The 24,464-nt window shown below is 28.1% G+C and overlaps 4 protein-coding genes across 4 annotated transcripts in view; 1 reads left to right on the top strand and 3 right to left on the bottom strand.

Moving 5' to 3' along the window:
* Positions 1-24,464, bottom strand: part of LOC134829619 (xaa-Pro dipeptidase) — a 69,092-nt gene that overhangs the window by 44,388 nt on the left and 240 nt on the right. The gene's annotated exons all lie outside the window — the stretch shown is intronic.
* Positions 1,521-5,790, bottom strand: LOC134838416 (GSK-3-binding protein-like). Its single transcript, XM_063853943.1, has one exon. The coding sequence runs from the start codon at positions 5,112-5,114 to the stop codon at positions 4,707-4,709; it is 408 nt and encodes a 135-aa protein (XP_063710013.1). The 5' UTR covers positions 5,115-5,790; the 3' UTR covers positions 1,521-4,706.
* LOC134837275 (bolA-like protein 3) lies at positions 21,907-22,333 on the top strand. The gene is made up of 2 exons (XM_063852643.1): positions 21,907-21,951; positions 22,049-22,333. The coding sequence occupies exons 1-2, from the start codon at positions 21,907-21,909 to the stop codon at positions 22,331-22,333; spliced, it is 330 nt and encodes a 109-aa protein (XP_063708713.1).
* Positions 22,057-24,438, bottom strand: LOC134838329 (sideroflexin-2). Its single transcript, XM_063853836.1, has 3 exons — positions 24,272-24,438; positions 23,125-24,193; positions 22,057-23,058 (listed from the first exon to the last, which is right to left on the bottom strand). The coding sequence occupies exons 2-3, from the start codon at positions 23,686-23,688 to the stop codon at positions 22,645-22,647; spliced, it is 978 nt and encodes a 325-aa protein (XP_063709906.1). The 5' UTR covers positions 23,689-24,193; positions 24,272-24,438; the 3' UTR covers positions 22,057-22,644.

Below are 24,464 nucleotides of genomic sequence, written 5' to 3'. Positions count from 1 at the left end.
ATTTACTTCCTTTCATATTTTTCTGCTTTTTTTTCGTTTACTTTTGTTTACTCATCCACCATGATGACAACGTTAAAAGCTTTTATACGAACATTCATCCTTGTAAGTACAAAAGCTTTGTAACCCAGATTTTCGTGACGCAAATAAAGACGGAAATTGAAAAGATAAAGAAGAAAAAATATCTTAAAATAAGTTAAAACTTACCCAAAAAAAATCATGTCTCATCAAAAAGAGATGAAATTATTGGAACGATTGAAAAGCTACCTGTTTTTTTTTGTTCGTCTCATACCAATGACACCTGAATTGACAAACGCAAGACACAAAGGAAACTACGCAGCACTTACGGGGTTAAATGCGCATTTTATGTCTTTTTTTATTTCGAGAACTACGCAACGAACAATTCTTTCTCTCTCCTGAGAAGACAAACAATTGCGACACAATGTGACAAATTAAAAATTCATGTAAAAGGGGACGAAATAACAAAAAACAATTTTTTTTAAGTTTTTAGTTATGTTTTTCAATGTATTATTTTTTTTTATTTTTTGTTGTAGTAAGCGTACACATTTTTATCAATTTAATTATTTTCCTATTTTTTGTTTTTTTTTATACTTAATTTTATTTATTTAATTTAGATGCTAATTTTTATTTTTAATATTATTCTGAATTTGTTGTTTATTTTCTTAAAAGTTAACAAAAAAAGAATATTATTATTGTAAAAAAACTAAATAGTTTCATCATCATTTTTTTTATTATCATGTTTATCATTTTCGTGTTGAACTATGTCAAAATATATAAAGAAAACTAACATTTTTGTAATGTGAACCTTAACATTCAATTTTTACAGGTGATTTGCCTTTTGTTCAAAGCGCAATGTATTTTTTTTCAATTTATTAGATTTTTTCATTCCTATCTAAGTCTAAAGTCTACAAGTATCATCATTCTTTCTATTTTTTTATATTATTTATAATGTATAAGTTTATTATAATATGAGTTTAATAATAATAATAATAATACACACCTATAAATTTATTATTATAAGTTTTTATTATTATAATAAATGTATGCAAGTTTTAATATTATTATTATTATCGATTACTAATACAAATAATGTTTATACCTTAAATAAAATCGGTTATGGAGTCTAATTGTTATTATTTCTAATATTATGTGTTTTTTGTTTGTTTATTGTTATATTCGAAGGAAAATGAATATTTATATGTGAAAAGTTAGTGAAATAATTTAAAAAGCGATCGATAACGTGAAGGATGATGATAATAAATGAATGAATGAATGATGTTTAAATTAATTAATTTATTTTTATGACCTGTTTTGGTTGCACTGTACTAATAGTTCTTTTTTTTGTATTTTTTTTATATTTTAAAATTATTATCAATGATTATCTACACGTATGTTAAAACATAGAAAAAGTAATAAAAACATTACTCACAAGTTTAATTAATTAAGCTAAACAACTACAAACTATAGTGAAATCAATCAATTTTTTAAAATTGAAACAGTCTAGGATTTTTTTTTTATATTTTTTTCTTATTTAAAAAAAATGAAATTCCTTTGAAAAATTAAAGAAATTTTGTTAGTTTAATCATGATGCGATATTCCTAAAGTATTATTTTTACGGATTTTTTTTTTGTTTTGCAAAAGCAATTTAGTACGCATTATGAACATGCAAAAAGCCAAGATCCCTACGTTTTTGTTATACGACGTTCTTTGAGAACATTTGCGTAATACAAAATACAACAAAGAAGTTGGCTGTTTAAAAGTAAAAAGATTATTTATGAATACACACCACTGATCAAAGTGAATAATAATAATTCTAAAGCTTCACTGCGTATTGTAGATGAAGCGATTCCCGTCCAAATACCATAATAACACGTGAGTCCTCGCTGGAAAATGAGCAAAGACTCTGCTCTCATCGCTTCATATACATATAATCCCTATATTTTTTATTTTATATACATAAACGTATATGTAATTATATTATTTAATAATATATTTTACACATTTATAATATTTGTTTTTTTAGTATATAGGTTTATATAGTTATATAGGTATATGATGAATGAAAGTTATTTTTACGTTAAGTCTGTGGTTATACATTTACAAAATCGAACTCTAAAGTCCAACAATATTTTGAAAAGTTTGATTAATATTTATTATTATTGTTATTATTATTTTAAACATTATTGTGTGTGTGTGTTTTTTCATACTACATGCGGTGTGATTAGATTTTATGTCTCTCACTGTTTTTATGATAACAATAATAATAATATATAAAGAGATGGTTGTTGAAATTTTACGATTTCATGTATGTGTATGTTAGAGGGGGTGAACATTGGCTAAGGGTTGATTATATCAAAGCCCTCGTATCAAATGTTTAAAGCTTCTTGCACATTTAGAATGTGCTCGAACGAACAAAGAATATTAATTTATTTAAAACACGAGAATTTGCTATTTTTTAATAATAGTATAGTATACACAATGAATGGATGAATGATAATAATGATATTACGTTACACAATCAAAACTCAACACAACGTATCAAATTATCGATTATTATTTTACGTTTCTAAAAGTAAGCCATGGCAGCCATATTGAATGCAAAAAATGAAAATTATATTTAATTAATCTGGGTAATTCGCCTTTAAGGGACTCTTATTGAAAATTTGCTCATGTGATTCGCGTCGTTTCGTCAGACAATTTTATATGGGACAAGTACATGTAGTAAAATACAAATTCATTCATAAATATAGACAGTGACACGGCACGACACACAAATAGTGTTTTACACTTTTCTATACTTGCAATATAAGTTAATGATTATTATATTTTTAACTAAAATTAAACATTTGTCGGTCTCTTTCTCGAAATAAACGAATGCTTTTTTGATACAGAGACAAACCATGTCATGTTTCATGAAATTTTGTTTACGTATCGATTATCAAGACCGCATAGCTCGCTACGATACGCTTACCATATGCTGACATAGACACGATCTACAGACAAGTACATAACTCTATATGTATTCAATTCTGTGTGTAGTTGTATGTATGAAAAACAGTCATGGCCGCCATGTTTATTTTTTTCTATTTTCGTTTTGTTATTGCTTTTCTACGTTTGTGTTCGTTTCGTACTGTGGCTGCAAAGTGTTTCTTTTATTTTTGTTTTTATTTACGTTTTGTTGTTGTTTTGCTGTACTTTTTTTAGGCTAAAAACTGGTAAGCAAGTAGGTAGAGTAGATAGAGATAAGACAAAAATCATAAAAAAAAGAAATACTTGGATTAATTTTCTCCTTCTCATAACTATATTCTCGCACGCTTACTTCTTGCATTGCAATATTTCTCATTTTTAATAATATATTTATTATTGAATAATGTCACGGCAGAAAATATTTTTATTAATAAAAAATAAATAAAGGTGTGTGTGGCATTTCTCGATATTTCATTTTTATTATTAAAATAAGTTATACGTAAAATACTTGTGTTTTTTCCTAAATAAATTACGAAACTAAAATTTCTAGTTTTTCCCTATTTTTTTTTGTTTTGTTATTAGAAACATATTACCTTAATTAACCGTTAATTATGAATTATTTTTTATATTTGCATTATAGGTGGGGAATTCAATATTTTTTTTATACATAAAAGTAATGTCATTTTGTCATCGTCTTCCTATTTATCGCACAAATCAATACTTTTTCGAATGAACGGACTAGATGCAATGACAAAATGATTACCATACATACAATAATTTGATGAATTTGAAATTGTAGTAGCGAATCATACACATTCAATAGAGTAATATAATAATGATAAAAATAATAATTGATTCTACTTAATCCTGGTTGTTATTCATTTGTATTATTTTGCATACATTTTATATCCAGCTATTCTCAGATCTTATTATTAATATTTTAGAACATGAAGTTTTCATTATTATTCTTATTATTATACTTTATAATACAATCATTAAAATACATAATGAATAGTAGAATGTTGATTTTCTGAATAGTGTATTTTTTTAATTTTTATTGTATAGTACAGGGTGAATATTCTGCAATAGAAAATAAAGGAGTACTTGAACTAGTTTTTCCAACCTTTAAATTTTTACGCTTTTTTATTTTAATAAATAGCCAAACGTTAAGGAACGGAATTTTATTTCTGCAAAATATTCACCCTGCAACATCATGTGACACCATAATGATTTTTTTTAATAAAATATTATTAAGAATCACATAAATATTTAATTTTTACACATTGATATTTTTTTTTTGTATGATTTAAAATTTTTTTCAAGAGAAGACATTCTGCAAATATATTTTTTTAATATTATATCGTAGTGTAGTAATTCACAATTTTTTTGTAATCAGGTAATATCCACTATTGTAATTTTTTATTTTTTTTTTCAATGGACACATATTTTTTTATCATTTTTTTTTCATTCATCAGAACACTATTTTTGTGGTATTTTTCTAAAACATTAAATATTTTTTTTAATTTTTTTTTCTCACTTTTTTTTATCATTCAAACTGCATTCTATAATTTGTTAAACTCAGTCCTACTTATTTTAATTTTTTTTTCAGAACTAATTTAGCGCACTACTTTATTGTTTTAATTAATATTAATTATTATTTATAGAGGTGTATTTATATATATATTTTTTTTTATGTGTAAGAAAGAATAATAAAATTTAATTTAAGATTCAAGCTGACACATCATCACAATTGGCGAATGCGACTCTTCGTCACTTTCGTAGAAATAACGTTGCTTTGGTGAGGAAAAGTTGTGCTGTAGCCGACGAACGGCTTCCTTAACTAGGTTATTATTTTTGATTAGTTGTTGCAGTAGCTCGTAGGGGTCATCTATTGTGTCCTCGGGAGCGGGTTTCTTTTTGATAATGGGATGTGTGGTTTGTTGCTTGTCTGTCGCTGTCGGGTTATGCGGGCTCGGCTCGCTCCACGATCTGCATGGGATGTGGTATGGCGATGGCCTGCTGCGATTAGGATGATGTGACGGTCTGGCTTTTAGTCGTAAGTTTTCTCGGATTTCATGTACTAATTCTTCTACTGCTAGTACATCAGCTTCATTTTGCTTGCTTGGCATTTTTCTGCCGGTTGTTTTAATTTCCGTGTTATCAGCAATGGTTGCAAACTTTACGAATATTTCTTGTGCCGTGGTTTTTTCTTTAATTTTTTTTCAACTTTAAATTTCTTTTTGTTTGTTTATTATTTTTTTTGTTACCCGTATATTTTTTGTATTATAGTGAAATTTTCTTCACTTTATTGATTTTCTTTTCAAAATGCTTTTTTATTTATTTTCTGATATTTTTAAATTCACACGTAAAATATCACTTTAATAAACTCGGCTGAATTGTTGTTGTTGTTGTTATTGAATTTTTGCACTGTTTAGTTGTCGTCTTGGCTGTGTGTACTTTATAACAAAACTTTGTATTTATCAATGAGATAGTTTTATATTCCAAAATACACACTTTGCTTGTAGTAACGTATCTTTGCTATATATATATTTCTTTATATATTATGTGTTTGCGATGTATATTTATAGATTTTGTGTTGGTGTATAGAATATATATATATCTGTATGTTGTAGTAGTATACTGTTCCGTAAAACCTCTGTATATATCTTGTTTTATTTTTGTCAGTACTTTTGTTGTTGTTGTTGATATACGATGCGCAATAGACACACAAGTTGTTTGTGTTTTAATATTGTATTGTAGGTTATATAGCAAGAGCACAACAAAATGCGTCCTATCTCGGAAACAATTTCTCGCCGACTGTTCGTTTCAAACAGAAATCCATCGTTAAGTACCCGAATGCCGTGCTGCAGGGTTGCCATGTCGCACAAATTTCCCATAATAATGTAGCAAAACACCAACACACGTTCGTTTTATTTATAAACAAACCGTAGCGTGTATCGATGCCGTTTTTTCGTTTCTTTACAAACGGATTTCAAGAATTGCTGCTGCTGCTGCTACAATTCAAGTTTAAGACTCTCGTAACGTAGACAACTTATGTAAGTTGTTTGATTCAAGGGAAATATGATCTATGTGTCTGATGTGAGTTTACGCGTCGCTTAACCATCATAATATGATACTAAACAGACATCCATCGAGGGTTTCGATACACTTTGATAAGATAATAAAAAAAATATAATTCTAGGGAGCTGGCACATATGTTAACTTTTATCATCGACGCATAAAATTCGATAATTCAGCGAGCAATAAAATGTAAATAATCATAAAGTTTTTATTTAAGCAAAAACCAACAAAGAGTAATTTCTAGAAACTGGTGACTCATGCATGCAAATAATAACAAAAACGACTGCCTATTAATAACTGCTACATAACTAACGCGTATTAAATGAGCATTTCCTTTCGTTTCGTTGGTTGGTGTTCCATTCAATTCCAAAAACAATAATATTTATGTATACTTTTTTTTTCCTTATCACTCACTCACTCACTCTGCTTAAGTACTTAAGTGCGAAGACTTACTCACGAGTGAACGAGTAAAGCAATAAAAGAAACCGATTCGTCACAAGCCAGAAAAAAAAGTAATCAGAAATGTTTGACGAGTCATTGTACTTGCTTATGTGAGTTTTTTTTCGTACAACGACGTAAAAAAATAAAGTAATCGTTCTTAAAACGGGAAGTCATTTAACTTTTAAAGACTCGTAAAAAGAATAAAGTAGAGTTGTAGAAATTTTTATTACTTTTCAGCTTATGAGGTACGAAACGCAAAACAACACTTTGATGTCTTATCGTCGTTTCACACGCGCAAAGGACATTTTCAAACGAAATTTTTTGGGAGCAGCCATCAACCTTTGTAGTGTCAATTTATATCTAACGAGGGCAATCAACTCGGAATGATGTAGTAATGGGAATCGAACAATGATAACATCGAGTAGGTTCTTAATGAAATGTATTTAAAAAAAGGGATGCGTCGCGATAAAGGAAACGTGCTGGTGTTACTAAATGAATACAACAATTTGCTTTTATTCCCTGTGAATGAGTGTTACCCTTATTTTTTGTCGTAAAAAAACACTTTTGTTTATTTTCAATGCGAAGCGAGAAGTTCAATGTCTGTAAATTAGATACAAAAGCGAATGTAGAGGGACGAGAAAGTGGTCTCGAAGTTTCTATTGAAAATTTTTTTTTTTGTGACAACTTGTAATGTTTTTTTACGTTTTCACTTCAGAAAAGTAAGCAAAGGAAGAAAATAGAAATCAAATGAATCTTTAGACTTCAATATTTCACTTTTTTAAAAGTTTATCATCAAATTTAATGTAAAAGTAAATCTTCAAAAACTCTCCAAAGAATTCAAAAAGTAAAAAAATGAACAGTAAAGGACCTCTGAAGTACAAAAATGTCCCGATTTTTGCATATTTACTGTTTAAGCACCCTTCAACACCCCTCAAAGTAATAAAAACCCACAGTTCACGTTACCAAATAGAATTCTTTTAACCGTGTCACACACAAACAATCGTTTTTATTTAAATATTCAATTTTGTCAGAATTACTCCCGAGCGCATCATAAAAAAAAGAATGCTAGACGACAGTTTATTCAAGTATCATTAAAATGGGGCGGAATTCTTCGAAACATAAAAAAAAAGTTTGTACTTGGTAGCAATGTCCTTGGCTTTAAGATGCTATCAATTTCCCATAAAATGGGTACAATACACTCCAAACTAGTTACACGTGTCTCAATTTTCGTTACATCGCATCTTATAACGCTCACAAACAAACAAAAAAAAAACTCCAGACAAGCGGGCAATAACAACAACAGTCGTTGCTACGATCAAATATATGCCCTGTACTATTATTATTGTTGTTGTTGCACAAGTGAAGCCGCCGCATCAGAGTATGTTTAAATTTGTGATGTATGTGAGCAAACAAGCATCAAAACGAAGAGCAATTTACTTGTGCATTGACCTCCGTTCGCTTTTGTTTTATTTTATGTTTAAAAAAAATTGTGTATTGGAATCAATCGTCGTTCCAGGTAAGTAACTTATTATTTATTTATTGCCATTTTCTTTGGCAATTTCGTTTTTAGTTGGAACTCGACAACAATACGTGGCGTGAGAGACACTCTGCATTGGTCTCGTATTTCGCATGTTTTTTGTTTACTTTTTTTTTTTGCAAAGTTTCTTGTATTTCTCAATAATAAAATATGATTCAATAGAAAAACACGAACACTGAGTCATGTTTAACAGACATCACACACACAGACACATAGGTCTTTTATTTATGAATTAAAACATCGTACGATGAAAAATACTACGACGACAGGAAATTCCCCTGACTGCATGGTAACCCTGACTCAGCCATATTTACAAACAAATCGTATTAACGACGACCTGAGACTCGGTTGCTGCTCGTTACGTATGCCCATATGTTCGTACAGGCTGTGTTTGTTGTGACGGTGAATGCGCTTGCGTTACAATATTTTTAACTTTACCCGTAGATACGTGTACATTTTTTATTATTATTATTTTTTATTTACAATTATGCCGTATACCTAGCCTCAATTTACTTCGCCATTCAATGTGACTCAACTCGATTCAAAACATTGCTGTCGAAACGTGTCTCCTTACACAGCCTCGTACAGAGCCCGTACGTACGTATGTCGTACAAAGGAATCAAGGAATGAGACCCAGATACAAACAATAACAATGCTGTTTGTTATCATGGGGTCGCGCGTTTTCTGCGCCTTTTTTTCCTCGTTAAACATGTGCTTTCTTACACTCGCCGTTCATTTTTCATTGTATACAAACATTCTCGGTTTGCGTGCGATTTTATACTTTTACCATATTGCAGTGTTTTCACAATTGTTGTTATTGAGAAAACAACTCGTCGTTACTTTAATAAGAATTTATTAGCGTTCCAGAAGTATTACTGTGTGTTTTTTTTGGCAACGGATTTCGCAATGTAAGATCATCATTCTAACGTCAGGGGGAAGGAACCGTATACCCTTCAAGAAGTTCAAGGTTGTTCGTACGTTCCTTCAATTCTAATACATCTTCCATATATACGAAAAAATTCCTTTAATGTACCTCGTTCCTCTCTCTTTGCAATACTTGCTTACTGCTGAGGCAAATTATGTTGGATGATTCTTAGTTTTTTTTCCTCTTGTATGTTATTTACATCTTTCCCTCCATTCTTTTGAATAAAAACATGTATCATGTAGGTAGAATACTCTTTCATACACATGTCGTTCGTTGTCTTACCGGTTGTTGTTCTGTTTTCTTCTTCGTCGTCTTGTGACTTTAACTGTACCTATACAGAGAGTTTTATGTTCCATACACAGCGAAACGACAACAAACTCTAAAGAAAGAAAGAATTTTCTAGACTTCTTTATGTTTATATTTCACATCTTTTTTGTATTCGAAACACATTTGTATAAATATTGAGTTAAAATTCGTTTCTTATTTTTGTGCGCGAAAGGATTGTGATGTGAATACAAGCAGAAGACCTGTTAGAAATAATTTGTTAATGATGATGATAAAAAATTCACGATAACAACGCACGCAATGTTCCCATAGCGCTGCTGCTACATAAAAGTCTTTTAAATTATAGAGTATTTTAAACATTCATTCAAAATATACAAAGTGATGAAATACCAACTTGAAATATTTACTTGCGGTGTCTGTAGAAAATGATGCATGTTAAAAATGTTTCTTTTGATATTAAATTCTCTCTCACTTTTTTAAGTTATTCTTTTATGTTCTGATCAAATTAATTTTACAACAACAAAAAATAAATTCTTGTAAACAAGTTTGTTGCTGCTGAATTGAATTGAATTGATGTGGCTTCATTACTTTTCATTTATTTATTTAATAATGAAGAAAGAAGACATATTTGTAATGAATTGATCTCAAGATGCATCAAAAACTGTGAGAACGTTCAAGTTTTGTATTTGAAACTTTTTAAAGATACTAAACATTTTTTTTATTTAGTAGGTTTGATGCTGCTTTCACGTGCTATGTGATTTTTTAAGTTCCAGATAATGAGGAGGCAATGAATGAACTAATTTTGTATCTGCTGCTGAGGACCTACTGTTTTAAGTCTCCCTGCGCCTCGCATCATGTCAAATCAATTTTTTGAACTGCGAGATACCAATTTCTCACAATACAGATGCAGTATGAACGCAGATGCTGTCCTTACAACCGCTCATAATAATAAGACAGAAAATTATCATGACTCAAACAGTACAAGATTCATAAAATAAAGAAAGAAAAGGCATAAGGAAAAAAAGTCGACCACAGTCATTCTTTGTTCAGTTCATCGCATAATCTTCTTTTGACTTTATTGTCTCTCTACAATAAACTTTTCAGAGGTACATTAACTTTCAAGATAAATACCTACACACTCGCACAGCAGAAACATGAGAAAAGGTTCAGAAAAAAAAGAAAACTTTTGTTACTTAACGAGTCGAACATGATAAGTACATATTAAAATTATGTGGGAATGAGAGTCACTTGACTATACACGAATTTAATCTGTATCATAAATTTTAGGTGTCACCAAGTAAAAATACTCTCGAGAACTGGAGTAGTAAAAATGTCTTTCATTTAAACTTGGCCCGGATTTTCATTTGCTGAGCAAGCTTTTATCATCATAATGAGAACGAAATTTGTTTTGAGCTTAATATTTATAAATATATTGTATTGCAGACAAAGAACAAACAAGCTCGAATCTTATTAGACTCTTTTTTTTGTCGTTTCAACGACAGCGTATCTTTCATCAGAAACGCAGATGATGATGATGAGTAATGTACAGACAAAATAATAATAACAATAACAAAAATGTACAAAATAAACAAAAAACAGAGCAAATACTGACAAAAAGGCTTGTTTTATTTTATTTTTGGCAAATGAAACCAGAATAGGCTTTTGTGTCAAACTCTGCCCCTTTTGTTTTGAGTTGTTCATTTGTTTTTCTCTCGTGAACAATGGCAGAGTAATTATTTGTGATGATTAAGCTCATCAAGGACTTAAAAGTGATCTAATGAAACGAAATTTGAAACATTACCGGATTTCGTAGAAAAAATGCGGTTATATTCTGAAAACTAAACTTTTTATAACCGAATTTTTTCTACGAAATCTGGTAATGTTTTCCTTATGATAATAAATTTCTCAAAAAATCGAGATAAAACCTTAAACTTTGCATTTATTTACCTTTCCGATTACTCAAGTAAATTCCAGACCGCGTTGCTTCTACCTAACGCCGTGTTTCCATGGCCTTTCAAATAAAATTATAAAATATACACAAACAATTGTTTACATTCGCTGCAACTTTGTAACTCGCTCGTTATCGCCTCTGCCATAGTTTGTTTACTTGGCATACACAAGTAATTTAATTTAATAATAATAATACCGCAGAACGTCTAGATAGCTCCATGCATGTCTTGTATAATATTTATTCAATAATTGAATATTCAACGTTAGAATGAGTTGTAACATTTTTATATACCTACAACACATTTGCAAACAATTCAATTCGCCTCCACAGTCGTTCATCAGTTTTCTTGAATCATTAATCAGAAAAAAATGTTTCGTATTTTATTATTAATTAAATTCCGCTAGAACAAATATTTGAATGAAATTAATTAATTAAAAGGCTGGAAAATATGTCTGTCGTCCCTTAAAGGAAGGAAAAAAATCAATCAACTTTTTTTTCCAATTAAATGTCTGCTTATTGTTTCCACTTTGGAATAAATGAATTCAAAAGAAGTTGTATAAATGCATTTGTTTAACGGGTTTTTTTCCCTTTCACAACCACAGACGCTCAAAGCCAGAGAAAAAATCTCATAAAAATTTATAAAATAAAGCAATAATGTTGACATTTCATTTGAAAGTTCATCGATTTCTTGCCTCATGTGTTTCCACGAAACCGGGCAAAAAGTAATTGAATGAGTGATGCAAACTTTGTTTATATTACTCCGGGTAATTGAAGACAGGTTCGATGAACGCTTCAACGATATGATTGACGTGTATTTATTATCATCATGACTCGCGTTGTCAACTTCCTTCCTTCTTCTTTCAAACAAGTTCAATCTTTCGTGAAAAATTCGTCAAAAAAACTTATCATAAAAATTGATCGTAAATCTTATTTGCTCTGATTATTCTCGTGTCATGCTACGTTTTAAATATTTTTTTTTCGTTTTTTGTTTACACATCCAAAAGGTAAACAAAATAAAATCACACGTTGCGCGTTCTACGTTGACAAAATTTACAAATGTGAATAAACTTGAATGACTTTGAAACGACCAAAAATTTTTTTTTCTTTAAAGTTTCTTCAACGTCCGCATATTCTTTGCCCATATCGAAGGCCTTCGCGCATGGAGTTCATCGCAAAAGTTCAACCACATTTCAGAATGTTTTGGTTATTTGCGATAAAATCCGTATTTATTTTACGATTTCTCGCGGCATTTCTAGTTCTAAGTCGTTTTTTGCGTCTCTCGTAATAATATTTAGTTGTAAATCGTGGTGTGTGGCAGATTTGTGTTCGTGTGTGTGTGTGTTTGAATGGCGATGATGATATGATGATGTATACAGAAATAATAAACGAAAACGATCTAACGATAATATTGACCTTGTACAACGAACGGACTTAGAATATAGTTCAAGTACCTCTCTAAGACTCTATGACGACGAGCGACGTTTGTTTTGGTTAAAATGTGTCTATATGTGATACACGAGCGCACACTTAAATTAAACGTTACAATGTGTTTGCCATTCAGTTAAGCATGGGGTAATCATTTTTCCGACAATGTATGGAGCGCACGAGAATTAGAAAATTAAAATAATTATCGTTTTACGACGCAGTTTATGTGATTACAAATTGTGCAAGACCTTTATCTGGAAGAACTCGAGGATACTTGAGAGTATTTTAAAGCATTTTAAGAGGATTTTGATGCTAAAAATAACGTTTATACCAAGGCATAAACAGAATTATTTAAATTTGAGGACCCATTGACTTCGTTATAACATAGAAAAGTTTTCGTTTTTTAAATGAACAGAAAGGCAAATTTATTAAATCACATTATCGCAAAATTCGATAATTTTTTCAAAAAAATTTATGCAATTTAAAACAATTTCAACTTAATTTTTTAAAAAATTGACAGTTTTTGAGTTTAAAAAAAATCGGATATTAAAGCTCATAAATTCAAATAAATAAAATTAAAATTAAATAACTAAAAACAGGAATAAATAAATTGAAAATAAATTTTATTATAAAAAATTAAAATTTTTATTTAAAGAGATTCTTTTAAGAAAATTTACATTCAAAAGTATGAAAAATTTCTCATAAAAAGAGAAAAAAAAAATTAAGATCTATTAATTTCAAAATTATCTTTTCATTTATAAAAAAAATATAACAAAATTTTAATTAACAAAATTTTAATTAAATTAAAATTAATTATAATAATTATTTTAAAAATATAAAATATTTTTTTTATTTTTTTTTTTTAAATAATTAAATATTAGCATATTAGTCAAAGACTTAAAAATTTTGTAAAATAAATGTAAAAAAATAATAAATAAAATAATTTTTTTAAAAATTAATTAATATTTATTATATATTATTAAAATAATTAAAACTTTAATTTTTTTTAATTAAAAAAAAATAAAAAAAAAATATAAAATATTTTAAATTATTTTTTAATTTTATTTAAATATTTTTTTATTCTCATTTAAAAATATTTCTTAAAATTTTTATTTTATTTTATTTAAAAACTCGTTAAACAAAATTTAAGTTATTCTATGTCAAAAACTGTATAAATTTCAAGTTTCTTTTTAAAAACATTAATTTTCTTATCAAACGACCTCCGCATACCATCTAAAAATAATTTGTCTTTCTAAATTTCCCTCGAAATAATCTTTTATTACATCTCCAAAGCGTCTCTTTAGTTACATTTTTTTTTTATACCAAAAACATTTTAGCCATTTTCACCTGTTACGATGTTTGTTCGCTCAAAATAAATCCCATTGTATACCTGTTGTAACTCCGGCAACCGGATACTGTGATGTAGAGAAATTAAGAAGAAGGTACGCGTAGGAGTAAAAGCGAAAAAGGACTCGTATTTACACAAAGATAAAAGTGTCTTTTCAAACAAAAAATTGCGTTGACACAAAATCTTTGTCCTTGATCCGATATTGGCATAAACTGCAAATAAAACTTGTGGAAAAGTACTGAAAATGTGGGAATGAAATGAAATTTTATCACCAAATGCTTCGTTTTATCTCAGGTGTTCAGCCAGGCATAATCCTTATAAATCATATTTGAAGCACGACACAAACTGGATATATTTATGACGAAATTATAGGAGATAAAGTGATTTAGAGGCACGTGTACTTTTATTTATTATTTATATGGAAAAGTCGGAAAAAAGGTTTTTTCTTAGACAAAAGAGAAGAAAAAATTTTTCGTGGTTTTTTCCTCGTTGACGTCCGATATTTATTCGATTCACGCAGTTTCTTGACGTTTTTAATGCCAGTTCATCCTGTTTGGACATGACAAACATAAAAATATGTTTCTCCGAAGAAAAAGCAACAAAGAATATTTATAACACAAGAAATGATTTCCTGGAACGCCATCGCCGCGCCGGCAAAAAGATATGTTGTTTACATTTCGACGAGAGAACGAGTTTTTGCCGCTTTGTTTTGTTTCTTTTTTTCTCTTCTCTTTTTATTTATTTTACTTTGGGATAGTTACATGCAGCTTTGAACAGTTTTTTCAATGCCTCAAAAAACGAAACAGATACGAATGACGTGTTCGGTCATGTTTAGACAATATTTCAGGTATAAAAACCGAAATTAGAGTGTCTCAAGGATCTTCACACGTACAAAAAATGTCTGCTGTAGCGTTGAAAAAAAATATCCAGACATTATTGTTCAATAGAGTTGAATTGTTAACAAAAGCAAATTTTTGTCGTTTATTGCGAGAAATCAAAAAGCAGCAGAAGAGGAAACCATATTTGCATATCATTTAAAAACGCTTTTAACGGAGCTGCTGAAACGAGAGTGTGTGTGGTTTCCTTTCGACATGTGTGATAAGCTGGCAAATTTCCTTGGAATTCTGTTCGTGTTCGTTTGTTGAAGGAGATTATAATGATTTGTTCTACTTGGAATTGAAAATAATCATTATTATTAATATTTATCTTTATAGTTGCTTAGAGACAGGATTGTTTGTCTCAAGGATACGAAATATTTTAATGTATAAGGAGGAGGTGTCATGAAACAATAGTTATGGTAGTTTTGTGTGTTTAGATAGACAAAACATGTCAACTGACGAAACTTTCATTTAACTATTTTGGTTTTGGAGTAATTTGAATTTTTTTTAAGGGAAAGTGCCTACTCAAAATGACAAAAACTTATTGAGACGGGGTGAAAAAATTAAAATTTGAGCTCATATTATATCATTTTGTTGAAAAAATTTTAAAAAAATCTTTAATTGAATCCAAAATTAAGAAAATAGACTTTTTATAAAAATTTTTTATTTATCATCATGGATTTTAGTTTATTCGAATTTTTTAATTTCAAACCAAAATATATTGTTGTTGAAATTGAAATTTTAACGATTTTTTGCGTTTTATAAATTTCTTTTAATTTTTAATATTTTCTTTCGGAAATTAATTTTTACTTTTTTGAATAAAAAATTTTTTAAAAAATATTTAAATAAAACTTTTTAGATTTTTTAGTCTAACTAAGTCAAAAATTAAAAAAAAATATATTGATGAAATATTTTTTGAAAAATTTAAAAAGAAGAAAATTAAACAAAATTTTTTTTTAAATATAATTAAATTACTTTTTAAATTATTTAAATAATTAAAATTATCATTTTTTTATGTCTTTTATAATTTTTAATAAATTAAGTAAATATTAATAAATTTTTATGCGAAATAAAATCCAAAATTTTAAAAATTAATTAAAAATTTTAACAGAGCATAAAAACGTTCTGATTCTCTTACATTTATCTGAAAAAGGCAATAATTTTTCCTTTTTATTTTTTTCTAAAATGGATCAAAATTCATTTAAAAAATTTAAATTATCTCTGCAAGTGATTAAGTGACATATATTTGTTTGAAAATTAAAAGAATTATTTTTTTATTAAACTATAAATTTATTATTTTTTTACAGAATAAAATTAAAATTATTTTTAAATTTCATAAATTTCTCAAATTTCTTAAAATTTTTAAATTTAAAAAAAAATTTTTTTTTTTCATTTTATTTTTTTTGTATTAATTTTTACATTTTTTAATAATCAATTCCTTAAAATTTTTTTTTTTAATTTTCATGGTTTTATTAATTTTCAAATTATTTTATTTATTTTAATTATTTTACCGCAGACATATTATCAATTATCAAAAAAACCCTGAAAAGTAATAATTTCGAACAAAAAAAAAATAAATAAATTTTAAAACTTATTTTAAGGCAAACAGACTGACTATTAAAAAACTTTAAAGCAACAATTTCTAACAAAAAATTATTTCGAAACTGTAAACGCCTGTTTGTAATTCGCATCACATGTTCGTCACACCAAAAAACCTTTATCTTCATTTTACGACGATATGTCACACAAAAGTTGTTGACTTTACACAAAAACTCTTTGAAAACAAAAACTCATCTAGGTATGTTAATTTCACGATTAAACAAAACAAAAAGTCTTCTTCGTTGAATGACAAACAAAACTATTAACACAATCAAGCCTTTACATGCCCTTTAAAAAAAATTTTTTTTTTTGATACTTTGTTTGTTATTGTTATTGTACTTTGTTCCTATTTAATACTCGTATAAACATTTAATTATTATTATTATTTATTTTGTGTGTTTGTTTGTTAGTTAAAAAATGTTATGGAAAAAAACCAAACTTTTTTTTTGTTTTGTAAATATTTTTTAAAAAATTAAAATTCATGTCGAATCGTTGTAAAATGATAAAAACAAATATTTTCGGGAATCCGTAATTATTATTAAATTTTTTAAGTTATTTTTACGACAAAAATACAACAACTAAAAAATACATAAAAAAAACAGCTTCATTAATTATTTATATTAATAAAGCGGTCATGACTCGCGTGTGTATTTGAATGTTTTTCGATTATTAGCACATTTGAAGTGAACGACGACGTGACAATTTGATTTTTTCGAATGTGTATATCGAATATTTAAATGGCAAGTCATTTTTTTTACGCGAGATAGAGAGGCGTTCGTTTGTTTAGTCATGTTTTCTACGTTAATGACGACAACGCGAACGATCATCATCATCATTAGATGTGTAAATTTTTTGTATTTATTTACTTTTTTCAATAGAAAATCTGCAATAATGCGGATTTTTATCAATGACTTGTTTTGTTTTTATTTTTATTATTTTTTCTTCGAACGTGGGTTTGTGATGGTGAATCGCGTTTAACGTTCTGATTAATGATTTTTTTTCGAAATATTTTTTTTTATTATTATTGGGTTACATTCACTTTAGAAATCTGTTCGTATTTTATAGACGATTAGATCACAATCACGTTTCAAGAAAATAAAAAAAAAATATTTTATTTGGCAATCAAAGATATTTTTTTATTGCTCTTTGTTGAATCATAAATAATAAAAAATTCTGTTTCAATATTTTTTTTTGATTCAATCAAAGCAAAAGAAAAAAACGTAAACAAGTACATTGGCTTCGATTCAATTGAAAAATGGTCATTGAACGAAGATTCTGGATTTTTTTCCATGGTACCGTCAATTAACACGTTCTAAATATTCATCCGTTCAAATTGGTTTCCGATGAACTCATGCCAATTTTTTTGAGTAAAAAATATTTTGAAACACAAAAATATCAGACGAGATTACGGAAGCGAATCGAACATAGATTTATCTTTGTAGAAAAGAATTAATTTGGCACACACTCGTCTCTCTCTGCACGGCACACAAAATAGTTTGCGGTCAGTAACATTTTGCAGGTTGGCTAGCCAAACGTTAACGGATGAGCGACTTAAACTTAGATTTTAGGTAATTTGACGATTTAAAAAAAAAATTCACGTTAATTAAAACAATTGAAAATATTTTTATCGAGTAATTAACATGAGAAGAGGTTAATTTTTGTCGAATATTTTTCGTGGTATTGTAATTCGAAACGACGACCATGAACTTGGAATGTTAATTTTGTTCGAATGTGATTTTAGACAAAGCAAAGCAAAGCAAAAGTAGTAACGAACTCTTTCAAGGTGACTCTTGATTATGTTGGGAATCGGATGACGCGTGTTTCAATCAGAAAATGTTTTCATTGGAACACGATAAGAAACGCAACGAAACGAGTTTTCTGATGAATAACGCACCTAATGAGTAAACAAACAGATTTTAGTTGTAAACAAAAACAAGTGCTGCGGAATAAGCTAAAAATAGTCGTAAAATGATGATAATAAATTATTATCTAGGGTTCGAATTTTAGTTGTTGTTTTTGTTATTTGAGACACATGACAAGCTGTTTTCAGAATTTTATAGTAAACAAAGTAGATAACGATTGTGGCCTACTGAGAAAATTTTTGTACATGAGATGACCTAAATTATCGCAAATTTGATGGATTTTGGCGCCAAATGCAAATTACTGGGCGTTTCCATTTATTACAATGTGTAATAGTGCCCTAAAAAGTCTATTGAATTTATTGAAAATAAGAAATTAACGAAGCAAAAAAAATGTTTTTCAATAAATTTTGTTTTTGAGGAAAATTCAAAGAAATTTTAATTAATGAATAATTAATTTAATTAATGATTTTGCGAGTTTTTAATGAATTTACGTTTAATTTAATAAATTTCATCAAGTTTGTTTTCGTGCAATTAAATATTTGTTTGTGCTTTAAGATTTTTCTACTGACCTAAATTTAAAAAAAAAAATAGTAGAAAATTCTTGAAAGTAGCCAAATTAAGGTAAAAATAAAGGTAAAAATATGTTAAAAAAATAATTAATTTTTAATTTCTTTAGGTATTTGTTTTTTTAACGAACAATGTTAAAAATAAAAAAAAATATGTAAAATTTTATAATTTATTAAATTAAAAATTAATTTTAATTTTAAAATTTATAATACATAAAAAATGTATTTTTTAATATTTTTGAAGATGCATTTTGTTACAAAAATAATTGCATTGTTTTTTAAATAAATTATTTTTAAATTTAAAAATAAAATTCAAGAAATTTAATTTTTTAAAAAATAATTTTTTTACAAAAAGAAATTTAAATAAATTATTAATTATTTTTTTTTTTTATTTTATTTTTTTATTTTTTAAAAAAATATATTTTAAATTTTATTTTTTTTTAATTTAATTTAAATTTTATAAATTCAAATTATTTTTTTATTTTTTAAAATAAATTTAATTATTTTTTATAATTTTAAATAAATTATCAATTAATTATTTTATTTTATTTTTATAATTTTAATTTTTTTTATAATTTTTATTTTTAATTATTTTATAAATTTTCAAACAGACTGAATTTAAAAATTTAATGAAGAAATTCACAAATTTTGACTCATCAAAAAAATATTTCTGACACCAAAGTCCATTTAAATTCAGTTTAAATCGCATTATCAGTCGTTCTCGTCGCAAAAACGTACGAACAAAAATCGCCATTCACCGGCTCGCACCAGTTTATCAATCAAAAATACACTACGTGAGTCACGCATTGTTGTACAAGCCAACAAAGAACCTCACCTACGTTCTCGTTGTTTTTTTTATGTAATCATCGTGCCGCAAAAAACACTTCTAGAACAGCGATTAGAACGGCTCCGCAACAAAATAATACGGTAAAAAAATGCAATTGTGTCATAAAAATTTCAATAACTGAAGAAAAACAAACGAATACAGCTTATCATGTCAATCTAATTAGTTACGACAATAATTTAATTTTTTCCCCTTGCATTCTTTTATTTTTTTATTTTATTTACAAACAAATCGACGACGACGTTACACAACAAAAATGTCATTATTAAATATTTTTATTTTTATCTGAGTCGAGGTTCAGGTTTTTTTTTGTCACATGATATCTATGCAATAAAGCACAGCGAAAACAATGCAAAAATGTGTGTCGTGTCACCTCCCATTAAAAATTCATGCAAAAAAAGCCATTAACCATTTACTCATGTTGTATAAATGATAATAAGGCACATTTTTAATCATAATTGCACAAAGTTCTGTCATTATTTGCTCGGATTAAAATATGATGCAATCCGCATGTAATTTAATAAATGTGAGCACTTGTAAGTATTTATTTACAAAATGTTGTCATAAGCACTCATTAAAGTCACATTTTATTAGCAGTGACCCATAATGAAGTTTCCCTTTCTATCATCAGGTGATTCTCTTGGATTTGACGTAAAAAAAAATTTTTTTTTTTCGTTAATGGGATGATTACTTATTAGATCGTTATTTTATGAGGTCACGAAAAAGAAAATAAAATTGATTGTTTATTGATAAATATTAATTAATGACGACGATGGGAACCTTGGACTACCTTGACACACAAACTCGCAGGTCAAAAGCACACTCGAAAGAATATTTATTTGCATGCAATATTTAATTATCAGTCTATTGTTTATTTATTATTATCATCATCATTAATGATGGCCATCGATAGAAAAGTACGTAGAGAGCTCGTAATTGATAATGTGTTAGGTAAGTTTTCGATTAAGTAACAAAGTTGAAATGAATCATTCGAGATTGCATTTAAATTGAAGCAATTTTTTTTATTATTAGAACGAAAATGATCATTTCATTGTAAAATTGTACAATGGGAAAATGATTGGAGACAAAAAAAATTATCAAATTTTTTGATGAGAATTATGTCACTTAACGAGTGACCTACAAAGATAATAAAAAATTGACGATGATCGATTGAATAGTTAACGAAAAAAAGTGAAATTTTCAGTAATTTCGTTTTATTTTTATATTTTTTTGTTATTAACTGAACCTTTTTAATGAATATTTTGTAAAATTATGTATTTAAAATTTTATTTTTTTAACCTTACAAAATTTTCAAAGAATTTTTTTCAGAAAAAATAATAAATAGAAGATTAAATATTTTTTCATATTATTAATATTTTAATGTTTAAAAATTAAATTTTATATTCAAAATTAAATTTTAAAAAAATTAAATAAAATTTTAATTTAATTTTATTTATTTTTTTTTTTTAATAATTTTTTTAATTTTTATAAGATTAAATAATTTGTTTATGAATAACTTAACAAATTGGCCAAAAGCTAAAAATTTTAAACAAAAAATAAAAATGATTATGATAAATAAGAAAATAATTTTTGTTTATTAATTTAACATTTTTAAATTAAAAATAGAAATAAATGTTTTTTTTAAATATTATTTTATTTAATTAAATTTTAATTTATTTTTTAAAATTTTATTTAATTTTTTTTTAATTTTTTTTAAATTTAAAAATTTTTAAATAATTTTTTTTAATTTAAATGTTCACAGTGCACAAAAAAAAAATTTCGAAGAATATTATTTTTATTTTTTATTAAATATTCTTTAAATATATTTTTTATAAAATTTATTTTTATTTACAATTTTTATGAATTGAAAAATTTTAAATTTAAAAAAATAAAATTTTTAATTTTTAAAAAAATTAAATAAATAAATAAAATTTTTACTAATTATTAAAAATTAAAATATTTGTTAAAATTTGTTAAAATTAATATTTTTTATTTAAAAACATTTAATTTTTTTAACGATTTTTTCATATTTTCACAATTCAAACATCTACTCGGATGCCATTTAAACAAATATCCCCTGCTCAAAATACAGACATCAAATAAAAATAAATAAATCGGTCCTCGAGACATTACACAACAACTTTGACCGGTTCTTCCTAACAAAAATCAACAACAAAAGATGTTGAAGAACATTTTCCGAGGTCCCGGATCGAGATACATTTCCGTAAGCAACAATTTTCTTTAAATCAACTTAAATTTCACAAAAAGTCCTTCAACTTTCATTCAACCATAACTTTTCCATGCTTTCTTTTGATTTTTAGTTATTTTCTCGTGTCTGGTCTGGCAACTCCACACAAGCAACAAGCAACAACTCGGAAGAAGTCTTGAAGAAAATTTTGGAAGAAAGATTTCCAAAAGCTGACAGAGTCAAAGTTGAAGATGTCTCCGGCGGATGCGGTGCAATGTACGAAATTTTTGTAGAAAGTGTAGAATTTAAGGGACTGAACACGGTGAAACAACATAAACTTATAACGGAAGCTCTGAAGGAGCAAATTAAGGAAATGCATGGATTGAGAATACGCACGTCGATCCCGATTGGGAAGTAAATTTTTAGCAATAAAAAAAAATATTAAATTTTTTGTCAAACATGCTATTTTGTAATTTATTCTACGCGATTATTGTCTCAAATTTGTTTTTTAATGTCTAACATTTACGGATTTATAAAGAAAAATGACTTTTTAGGTCGTAATTGACTTTAAATTATTAAAAAAAAATATTTTTTGTGAGCTTTGTGAGATTGCCTCCTACAGAGAGAGAAGCTAAATGCTTTAAAAACTACGAAATGCGTCGAATAATTTTTTTTCACTCGAAGGGAGAAGCTCATTTACGTATTAACGGCGTTAAATTGTCAAAATTCTTAAAGTCCCTTGTTGAAATAGACCGTAGTTGGAATGTTTCCTTTGGTATTGTCCTCCATTTCTTTGTACAATTCGGGTTCGAAGCGTTTCATCATTGTCGTCGACAAGCAAGCCCTTTGCGGGAAGATGGCACATGCGAATGGTACCATAAACGTCAAGAAACACCCGCAAACCATAACTTGAAAGGGTCCATGCAACGCCGAAAGACGACTAAACCACGGTTTTTTCTCCATCCGTTCCATGATAATCGGAAGCACGAGCATTCCCGGCGCTGCCATCACGATACGCGAGAAGACAACTTGCGAAATTCCCTTGGCAGCTGCCAAACGACTCTTTCCGACGATATTTCCGTTCGCGTCTTGCACATCGATGCCGTAAAGTAACTCGTTTTGACGCATCAGTGGAATGTTGACCTAAAAAAAATTATTTTTTTTAATGAAAAATTGAAAAATTTTGAAAAATTTATAAAATTTACTTACACAATTAGCAGCTGCCACAGCAGAAAACGGCACATAACGCTGAAAAAAGGGACTTGCCCGCTTACTGAGCCACGCTTTGTACCCGATGGCAGTAACAAGTGCCGAAGATGTCGCCGAAACGTAAGCAACGCCCAGCTGCGTCGTCGAAACCGGCGAATTTGCGTTGCGATTCGTGTAATTTACCAACGCATTGAACGACTGATTGATCCATTGCCAAAAGACAACGGCTTGTGTCGTCTTGTACCATTGCAACATGCCGCCCGTGATGAGCATACCGCCCGGTACTTGGAAACTCATGCGCCCAAAAACGTTTTGCAAGTCCCCCGTATCCGGATGAAAAGCGCTTTCGTACAATTTTTTCGCATATTTGATCTGAGCCAAGGTCGTTTCTTTGGGTTCTTCGCCTTTGCGATATTGCTCGACGAGCGTTTTGGCCTTGTACAGCTCGGCATCCTGCACAACGCAAGTTCGCGGGTCTGTTACCCACGCGAAATGCAGGAAACGACCCTTGAACGTGCTCAAATCGTACAGCGGCTTATCGACATCGATGCGACCTTCTGCCATTTGATTATTTTTTTCAATTATTCGTGCGAAAATGGTATTTTTTTACTTTTTTTCTTCTAAACAATCAAATTTTGTTGACTTAACAATCAACAATCATTACATAAACAAAACGCTCCAGACAGAAAAAAATATTGCTGATAAGAAATCTCGTTATTTGTTACGATTTTTCCTCTTTTTTAGCAAAAAATTTCCTTTTCCTCTTCGAACAACTTTCACTTTCGACTGTTTTTCGATTAATAATTATTTTTTAAAAGACGATGCTTCCCGAAAATTATTTCTAAAAATATCACACTTTTTTACTTAGTAAATAATTTTTTACGAAACAATGTTAGAAGCGACACGCCAGATGTGACGACAGACAAATACGGGCACGGAATGCGCAGAATCGTAAATTCATCACTTGTCGGTGGTTGTTTAGCTGTAAAAGTCACTCGTTGCTTGATGAAGACTTAATCAAAAAATGACAACTCAGGAGAAAAATGACCGGAAAATGTTTAAAAATCGCCTTGAACGAAGGAGATGCCGATTAAAAATTACGAAATACAAGACTGAACTTCAAAAGAATAATTTTGAACGGAGGTACCTGTTGATCTGAACTACTGAACTTTGGATGATAACAAAAATTATGAAAGTTGTCGTGATGAAAAATTCACTTTAGCGGCTTTTAGTGTCGAAAAAAATTTTTTTTTAAAAGAAATTTCTCGAATTTTCAAGAAAATCTTAAAAAATTTCACAGACAGACCGAAAAATCTAAAAAGAAATTAAAAAGGAAATGC

The sequence above is a fragment of the Culicoides brevitarsis genome, chromosome 1 (assembly GCF_036172545.1).
Source record: "Culicoides brevitarsis isolate CSIRO-B50_1 chromosome 1, AGI_CSIRO_Cbre_v1, whole genome shotgun sequence".
NCBI classification, from domain to species: domain Eukaryota; kingdom Metazoa; phylum Arthropoda; class Insecta; order Diptera; family Ceratopogonidae; genus Culicoides; species Culicoides brevitarsis.
The sequence above is the reverse complement of the archived record's forward strand: the minus strand, read 5'-3'. Positions and strand labels throughout refer to the sequence as shown.